This window comes from Calidris pugnax, unplaced genomic scaffold, assembly GCF_001431845.1.
Source record: "Calidris pugnax isolate Ruff unplaced genomic scaffold, ASM143184v1 scaffold68, whole genome shotgun sequence".
In the NCBI taxonomy this organism is placed as follows: Eukaryota; Metazoa; Chordata; class Aves; order Charadriiformes; family Scolopacidae; genus Calidris; species Calidris pugnax.
Window position 1 is genome coordinate 5,366,430 of NW_015090921.1, and position 10,092 is coordinate 5,376,521.

The 10,092-nt window shown below is 41.5% G+C and overlaps 1 protein-coding gene across 1 annotated transcript in view; it reads right to left on the minus strand.

Annotated features, from left to right (window-relative positions):
* LOC106892842 (cytosolic phospholipase A2 epsilon-like) overlaps positions 1–9,814 on the minus strand; it is a 45,537-nt gene extending 35,723 nt beyond the window's left edge. The window contains exons 1-2 of the mRNA XM_014950384.1: positions 9,788–9,814; positions 8,289–8,361 (exon numbers count right to left, since the gene is read on the minus strand). Of these exons, the coding sequence (XP_014805870.1) occupies positions 8,289–8,361; positions 9,788–9,814 (100 nt within the window). The remainder of the gene's footprint in view (positions 1–8,288; positions 8,362–9,787) is intronic.
* Positions 9,815–10,092: the final 278 nt, after the last annotated feature.

Here is a 10,092-nt window from a genome sequence, read left to right on the forward strand (position 1 = left end):
AGCACTGATAACCCGTAGGAGTTTACTGTAGATCCTGTGCACAGAAATGAAAATAGATACCTGTAGAAGTTCTTTGGTTTTTTATGGTGGGGATGGAGGAGTTATGCCTAAGGAAACAGCATGGAAATAATAAAGGCACATCATTATAACTAAGTAACAAAAGTAGGGTGCATTAAGTCACCTCATTCCCTCACAGGATGGTTTGCAGCAGCCAAAATAAAGGTAAAGATGTTGATGCTGATTAATTAATTTGGTAAGAAAGATTCCATAACATATAGGGACAGCTCACTAGAAGCAGGAGTGTTTAAACCACAACATAAATGGGTCTTTGTGTGCCTGAGAATTAAGCCCAAAGTCTGTAAATGTCAGTCACCATTTTGTGAATCAAATTTTGGACCTACAGGGCACAAAGCACAGGTGAAGATTACAGTTTTACTGTTTTGGTTTATTTGTTAAGGGAAGAGCTCATTCAGCCTGGATTAAAAGCTTACGTTGCAGCAATGGCTCATCCTGACATAAATATTATGACTTGGATGCGTTGACAACGTGCACTTTGCTTTTGGCAGCCAAGTCTCCACATTTTATATGTCTTTTCTACAAAGATGTCACCATCACTTTCTTTCACATAAAAGTAAGCCACAGATAAACACACAGCTTCCAGACCGTCTTTTAGCACAAGGCTAGAACTAATCCTATTTTCACAGTGAAATTTAATGAGCTCACTTTCTGGCTGGAGTCCTTCAGGGCTCCCAACTGATCTAGAAGCCTACAGCAACTTTCCAGCAAAGAAGGAATGAAAGCATTAAAAACAGATATATCCGGCTTAAAAGGAACATTTATACCCAAGGCCCCTTTTGTCTAGTTTTCATTCTTGAACTGAAAGGTAAGTCTATAAAAAAGAGTAGTCAAGATTGGTCCTGAACAAAAAGGAAAAGATGGACACCTTTGGCAGGCAGACATTTAAGAAGACTGCCCATTTCATAGCAGAATACAATGCAAGCACCATCACCAACATCTGTGAGTGAATCTTACTGTTACCCCTCACTGGTTACTACTGTGGCACTACTTTATTGGCTCCTTTATTGCTGAGGATACAGTCCTAGAAGTGCCTGGGGAGAAGCCATAGTCTGACACGGACACCCTCCCGTGTCTTTTCAGCAATCCAGACTACCACAGCCATGTTAAATTTAACCTCCCTACTTTACATTGGCCTCCCACATAATAGCAAATCACATATGGGTTCTCGGTCCTTATCTACAAGATAAACAATGTCCTCAGTTCAGCAAAAAAGTTTGCCTGAAGCTCCTCTCTGGAGACCATCGCTGATAAAGGTCCTCGAGCCCGGTGAATCTCGCCTGTGGGCAAGGCTTTCCCTGGCACTGCTCTGAGTCCTCAGAATAAACCTCCACAGGGACCAAGATATACCACAGGCCTTATCACGCCGTGCTTTGAGCGTGCAGCTCACCTCAGCAGCACTCATCAAGACACGTGTGAAAGAGAGCACAGATGCATAAAACAAAGCAGATCTCTGCTCGGAGGGTATGGGAAAGAATGAATCACTGATTACAGATATCAGTCACACTGCTTAATGCATAACTGGATGAACTGCAGATACTGCTGTCTTGATGAAACCAGAACAGCCAGTACAGAACTGGAACAGATTCTGCAGGTTCTTTAACAGTGTATAAGAAAATCTATCGGGAATCAACAAACAAAAATGCCTTTAAATGTATTTTCCACACTAAAATACCAAAGATGAGAAGTTGTACCTTCTTCTCCTCATCAAAGGAATACCTCAAAAATCCTGAAGCAAGTCCTGCCATAAATAAATGTCTGTATCAATCTTCATAGTCTTAATTAACTTCTTTGAATGTCCCACATAACCACTAATAGCCCTGTAGACACGGATCTGCTGATATTCAGTTTGTGGTTACTGCTCAGTGTCAGGCAAGGTATACTTTGATCTTAAACTCAATACGTTGTTGTGCAACAGTAAGCCGGATATAGAGTAAAAGACGGTCCTTATCAAGGATGATCAAAAACACCAAGGTGCAATAACTTTTAAGAAGATGTGGGAGACTGTAAGCATGGGAAAAAGCAATGCTCAGCTTAGTTTCGTAAGCGGTGAGAAGTTGTTACACAGCTCAGCCCAAAGAAATTTGTAAATATAGAAAGCCTATTCAGAAATCAAAGCACATACTTCACTGTCATTATCTATTGACAACTGCTGAAGTTGCTTACACATGTTTGAAAGAAACTGCATGCTAGTCTTGTGCTATCTGTGTTAGTTATTAGCACAGCACTTAATGAAATGTGTCTCAGCTCTTGCAGAAATGTCCGTCCAGGTCGGTTGGAATTTTCCAAGTGCAAACTAGAACCTCGTGTCCTGAGCAGAGTCTGCCACTGCCTTTGAACCCCACAAGCCAAATGGCAGAGGAGGAGTGAAGAGTCATGAATTGCTGTGTGAACCTGTGTCCTCTCAAAGCACCGTGTGGTTCTACATTGCTGCTACCATCACCTACTCATTCCAGCCTCTCTTCTCCACCTGAGCTTCTCCCTTGTTCATTTCCATTGCCTCCACCCTTTTCAGACCTGTTTTGAAACAGGTTTTGACACTTTAAAACATTATAAAACACCTTATTTCAACTTCTTGTTAAAGAGGATAATGAATTCTACTAGGAACATGTAGTACCATCATAAAAGGTTTTAAAGACCACCCTTGTTCAGCGGAGGACAACAGCTGCAGTATCACCCATGCTGCTATGGTATTAGAGCACAGCAGCTGCTCTCACCTATGCCTTTGAGACAGAGATGAGTCTAACATTTTTAAGGTTTTTTACTCCTTTTACCAGTCCTTCAGCCAGCAATCAACTAGTTCTCCTAATGTCCCTATTTGGCTTCTAATGCCCTTGCTGCATTCCTTGCTTTAGAGATGAGGAATTAAGGTTTTGAGGAAACTAATCTTCTCTAAGGTTACACCAAGAGTCTGGAGGAAATCATGAGGGAACATCACACATAATAGCTTTAACCACCAGAACAGATTTCTGTTCTTGCAAACAGAAGTCCACAGGAGCTGGCTTGGCATATGTGCCTACATACAAACCACTGATACCTAGCAGTAGAGATGCAATTATTTCCATAGCTCTAAGGATGTGCCCTGACCAAGAGCCCTAAACAAATAACATATTAATGAGGTCCTCGATTATACATAACATTGTCTTTTTTTGTGGCATCTTATGATACCACGGAGGCACAGCACAAGCTTTTCATCTCCATACTTTTTACTATGTATACCACACAATACAATTGCATACAATATGATGTACACTACACTCTATATGATATACTCCACCATGGAATTTCTGACAACAACACATTAAAGACTTGAGAAAGGAAAAAAACCTTGAAATAATCTCTTAGACTAGAGAGCAGAAAATGGGTGATCTGAGGGGAACTAGGGTTTTGCATGTATTTAGATGGTAGCAATAAACTGAGGATAATGGGAGCAGAGTTGGGTAACATGAGTGGATAAAACCAAACAGACGATTGAATGGAGAAGAGAAGAGGTTGTTAAGAACTGCAACTGTGAAGCTGATTCACATTATGTTCATTGAGATTATCCATTAATTTGTTATTCATATTATTAACTGTGGTTATGACTTTATTATTATAAACACCAGACCGGACCGGGGCTCCATTTTGACAGGTACCTTAGAAGTTATGCAATTAGCTCTTGATCTTGATGTCACCTGCTTACAATTACAGTAAGGAAAGCCCTGCTTCAGGATATGACATCACAGGGAGGAGCTTCTGGTGATTAACAGTTGCTTTTGTACCTGTTTGTTTCAGTTTCTTAACCAGTGAGGAAATCCTTGTTTACAGGTCTTGTTGGAACTTGGCATCTTCCACAGAACTACTGCTCCACTAACTGTGCAGATTCCTATTGCCGAGTGTTTGTCCTGGGCTGCTTTTAGGTTTTCTCTCCTTAAATGCAAACCCAGCCTGTCTGAGCAGCCAGGGGCACCAGGAAGTTAGCTGAGACATCTTGCAAAGACGCCAGCGCTCTTTCTTTTTCAAAAAAACAGAGTGCCAGGATTTCTCGCATCCATGGCAAAACTCAGCGACCACGTCCACTTTGACAGTAAAGTCACTTAGCCCTCAAAGCAGACATGCTGTTAGCACTGGCCAGCCCTGGAGAGTGCCTGCTGATGCTGCCCACGCTACCTGCCCTCCCTGCTGCCACCCCCTTGCATTGGGGCTACAGTTGGGGGGAATGGGTACAAAGAACTCTATGCGTCTTGTTGCGTGCACGTCTTCAATCAGTCCTTTCTGCACCCAGTAGTTGAGAGCACGGCAACAAAAGTGTTGATGGCGTTACGTAGGATTTAGGTGATGTAAGTAAAAACATTAGTAATACCGCCTTCCAAATTTTAAATCAATCAGCAGTGTAGTAGAGGGAGTTTGCTCTGAAGTTACATAGCAACAGATTTAACAAGACCCAGAATTAAGCCCTAAGGCTTTACCTAATGAGCCTTGACATATTAAAGAAAAGAAAAAAAAAAAGTTAGATATAAGATTCCAGGAAAAGTTTTCTGGAGCTCTGGACTTAGCTAAATACTAAGTAGGGGAAGCCAGTATTTTTGAACGCATTTTTTTGTCTCTTGGAGAGAATATTTCTGTGCAATACATGTATGTAGAAAACGTTACTTTTTATCTCACTCCTAGCCCATGAAACAAACAGATTTTTCTCCCGTCTGTGTCAGTTTGCTGCATAGAAGATATTTATTTCCCCTCCTGGAAGGCCTGTGAACCCTGCCGCTGAGAAAAGGGCTGCGCTGAACCGGCTTTGCCGGCTGTGACTGCCAGGTGTGCTCCCATGGGACCCTGAACAGCCAGGCAGGTCTGGGCAGCCACGCTGAAAAGATCTGGTCTGGGGAATTTACACAGCGTGGGTCTAGTTCTTGTCATAATGAACGCACGGAGGGTGAAATGTAGCCGTAGCCAGCAGAAAAGACTCTCCGGGAAGGAACTCTTCCATGGTTAAACGGTGGAAACGCAGAACCCTGTATAAAGGTGGCTTCAAGGGGCCTTCAAAGGCTTCTGTGAAGAAATGGGTGGGGGGGACTTGAAGATGAAAGCTATGTCCTCTTGCAGTGATCTCCGCTGGTGGACCAGCCCTTGGAAAACAAGAGTTCAGCAAAAACCAGCCCCTTCCCACAGGAGGGAAGCCTTCTGAACATCAATCTCTGCTCCTTCAGCTGGCAGGGAAAGTAAGGGATGGTCATGGGAAGTCGCTGGATGGCAGAACAAACTCAACACCTTTCAGCAGTGAAGGCAACACTGATTTTTGGCACTACAAGGATGAGACATTGAGATAGCAGCAAAGATTTTTGTGACATGGAAACCAGAGGCTGGACAAAGACCGTTGTTGATGCATAGAATTGTCATGGATGCGTTTAGGAAGGTTTGTGACAGCCACAAAGTGTTTGCAGTTTTAAAGCAAGAGACAGCTGCAGTCATGCAGCTGTTAATGGTAAGTTTTCTGCCATTTTTGGAATAAATACAAGGGGGCAGTTGTCTTTGTTTAAGAGCTAACCCTAACTAATATGTAGAAAAGGCCTTTCTACAAAAGGGAGAAAAGGACTAGCTTTTCTCATGTAGGCATTTTTGCTGCCCATGCCAGGCAAAGAGGAGAAAACAGAAATACCCATAAGCACTTAATTAGCAATACAAGTATATAGACCTCCCTGGAGAATAACATCCTGAAACAGCCTGGTGTTTTCCTATGACACTGAGAAAGAGTGTCTGGGTTCCTGTGCAGTGCAAAGTGAGATGAAAGATACCAAAATAAAACCCTTTAGTGGCTTCCCAGTGCCAAGCATTTTGGGCACAGCAATTAAATGCAAACACTACTTTTGACTGACAGCCAGACCTCTGAGCCACAGACCTCATGAACCACAGGTCTCTTGGGAGAGCAGGGAAGGTAAAAACATGCTTTGGTGCTTGTCCTGCCCCAAAGCATTTGTCATAGACCAGTTCCAGGGACGTATTGTCAATCCAGATGAAACTTTGGACTAGTATGGTATCACTATTCTTACAAATGTTGACAGGGAGAATTTAGCCAAACTCAAACATGTCCAGAAATTACAACAGCTGTGTCTTGGGAGCGATAGGAACTGCTCAGATTGCAGTTGCCTGATAACCCACATAACGCAGTAGCAAATCCTTCTGATTCATGAGTAAGCCTTATTCCTATCAGATTTCAACACACATTAGTAGCCTAATTCTTGTTATTGTGATCACACCATGTACAAATAAAACCTTCTGTCTTACACAAAGGGAAAAGTTCAGGAGCTCGTGATTATAGATGATTGCCACAGCTATCCTATAATAAAAAAACCCCAAGTCCTATATTATACAGCATGTGCAACATCTAAGAAGGCCTGGACACTGTGGGTTGTGTGCAGCAGCCCCTCCTACACAAAGAGGACACTTTAGCTGCACAGTGCCACAGCTGAAGAAAAACATCTTTGATGGGCAGTCTTCCAAAACCCACAGCTTGGTCTAATCAGACTCTGACTCCAAAAAGCACCCATGGCTCTTGCAGTTTGAATTATTTCTGTGACATCTTTCAGCTCTCTGTCCTCATCTCTGTCTCTCTTAACTTTAAATTGTACAGAAATAGCGATGACACAAATAAATGTAGGTGGGAAATATCTTTTCCCAAAATACATTTTGAGCCAAACATATTTGAAATGTTTAAAAATATTTGAATAAACACACGGATTACATGACTAATACATTCCCACAAAAAGTATTTAAAAAAAAATAAAATCCCTTTTGAGCAAAGACTAATCCTGGGAAAGTAATGCCTACAGAAATGTGGATATGTAGCCCTAAGTAGTTATGTTTACTTTCTTCTTAACTCATTGTTGCTACATTCCAGTGACCTTATTCATGCACAATGCAAAGACCTTCCTCCACATCTGGTTTTGGAAGCAAATCTCCAGTGATATAGCTCCATACCTGCAATCAGGCAGCCAAATATCTGCTCAAAAGGAAGATACAGGATAAAGACTAATAAAAGATAAAGAGCTAAGATAAATAGCTATGGTTTTCTGGAAGTTCTTTGGTCCTTAAGAATGTAAAGGTTGTCATTTCCAATCATTATAAAATACTGAGAAAGAAATAAACATCCCTGATTTTAAGGCCAGAGGCAGATATTTGGTTATCAACTCTGCAGGTGGTTATCTTGGTGCTATTGCTGTCGGGGATATCTTGGACTGCCATAATTTATGCCAGAAAACAGCTCAGCTGAGATTAAAATGACAGAAAGGGAACTCAGCTATCCTTTCATTCTTCTCTGAAGATGTGCTGTTTTCAAGAAAAGGCAATATTCCTGAACTAAGCTTAACAGCAGAAAAACAAGAATTGAATAGTGATCTCTATGGAGGCAAACATTTTTGCTGAGTTCACTTGGTCTTACTTTATATGCAAAGGTTCATATTCACTTCCTATCTGTTGTGTTCCTGCCTTGTTCTTTCTCTCTGAGGCAGATGTTTGAGTTGACCTTCAGTTTACTTTCCTACTTGAGTAACTGCTGAGATTTTTCTCTCTTGACTTCCACCCATTCCACCAAGTCCCCAGAAACATTTCAATGATACTGGTTTTGCCTTGAAAGTCTGATGTTTCAAATACTTTTCAGTAAACATTTGACAGAAAAAAAAAAAAAAAAGTTGTTTTACAGTAAGATATATAATGCTCCTCTCTCTCTCTATATATTTTTTTATATATATATTTTTTTTTTATGAAAGAAATCGAAGTTCAGAGGTGTCTGCATGTACTTCTGCTGTCTGCAAAATCAGACAGGTACAGAACATGATACTAAAGCTCCCATGTTACCCCACAGGCAGCCACTCGACATCATTGCTGCCATTTTTGTCAGGAAGCAGAGATGCAGCCTGCATCTCGGTGCATCAAAAACTGCAACTGAGAACTAACAGCTGAATCGGTTCAGCAAAACTGGCTCTAAAGCTTGTTAGCAGTTAAGAGACTTTACAGCACACCACAGCAGACCTTTGATATTTCCAGTCATAATAACATTCTATAAACAGAAACATATTGTTTATACAAAGCTGTATTCTAAGAATAGTCCAAATTCAAACATGCATCAATATTTGAAACCATGGTGACACTTCATACACAGATACAAGTTACAGCGTTTGCTTATACCCTCTGCTTTCCAAACTGAGCTACCAGGAACTGCAAGGAAAGACTGTGATACTCACACAGATCTGCCTTTCTCAGATTTCTCATTCTTATGATTTTCACAGAGAGGGAGCAGCACGGGCATTCTTCAGTCTGCAGAAAAAAATGAGAAAGTTTTTACCCAGATGAATATTAGGTTGCTCACGCTTCATAAAACATGCCCTAAGTGTATGTTGCAGTTTTCAAAGCTGTGCAGAAAAATTGGAAGATAAACTACTTGCACTGCTTTGGAAGTTAAAATCACGTCTATGTAGAGTTAAAAAAAGAGGAAATGTTATTCTATGTATGTACGTTATTAATGGAAGAAATAACACTATAATATAATATAATCATGATACTGCAGGCTTCAATGTCTTAGCTATGTTCAAAATCATCGTGACCACAAAGGAAAATGAAACTGGTCAGTGAGTGAGGCACCACTGGCAAAATGCAGCAGCACCTACATGAAAGAAAACAGCTTAGCAAGAGATGTTAATGAAACTTCCCCACCCAAACCAGATGCTGGATATTTGTAGAAAGGATCATTAGCTGAAACATCAAGCACCGAAGGAAAGACAAATAACTAGACAGAACCCAAACAAATTATTCATTCTTGCAGGTTTTAGTACCTGAAACTTTAGCTATTGCTTCACTAATTCCCCTCCACTCTCTGCTAGCAAAATTACTCCATTAAATCCTTTTAGGGGGATTATGCCACTTCTCTTCTTCCAGTTAGGAGTTGACCGAGCTGAGAAGTTGGATACAGACTCCTCTATCACTCTTGCAATATGATAAACTGACCTCAGTCTGTATTTTATGTCTGGCTCCAAAACAGAAGGGCATGTTTTAATGTCTTCTGTCTGGATTCAGGTTCTGGATGGAATTATTCTCCTGCCCCCTCATCACCCAGAAGCCTCTACATTTACTCTGTCCCATGAGGCTGTTTCAGTGGTAAAAGGCAAGGGGAAGAGGAGAGATGACAGTACTGTTCCTTGCTTTTTACGCGTACTTCCCACACATAGACCATCGCCAGACTCTGTTCATTACTCTCGCCTCCTTTCAAAAGGATGAACCAGTAGATCCTTAGTGTTTCTTTAACCAGTTTGGTTAGGCATTCACGCTTATCGTTTGTTAAGCCATGAGGACCCCACACTGGAGGTCTCCAAACACCAATGCACACTAAAGTTAACACACGTCCATGTTATGGAGAGAAGCTCTGTAATCTCCATTTTACAACAGGGGAAGCAGGGCACAGATTGATTAAATAACTTGCTCATAGTTAAACAGCAGGTTAATTTCAGAGCTGAGAACAGAGTATGTTGACTCCCTGGGGTCCAACAGGCAGTTTTAGTGCTTCCTCCAGAAGGCAGTCAATAGCAGCAAAACTATCAGTCATACTGACATAAATAAATAAATAAGTAAAATAATTTGGACTAACAGCTCCCAAGTCCTCTTCTAGGCACCACAATCCCAATACCAAGCCTGCCTCAGGTCATCTTCAGCTTCTAAGGAGTTATGGTCCGAATTTTCACACTCTTACCTCACGAGCACTCCAGTACGATCCCATCGTGCTCCCTGCTGCATACAAGTCAGGTACGAATGTCACTTCACTGCTGGAGACAACAGCTGCCAGTGACTCACCAAGTACCTCTGCGAACTTTAAGGAGGCACCTGCTGAGGACCCAGTGGCTAATCCATGCCCCACCTTCCTCATTGCCTGAAAGGGAAAGTATGAAGGGAGAAGGGGAGGGAATTTGCTGAGCTTATTTGACAGCTAAACACCAGAGGTGTGGTTTTTGGGGAAGGCTGTACACACCAAGGTGCCAAGAGTTATTAGCAATTCAA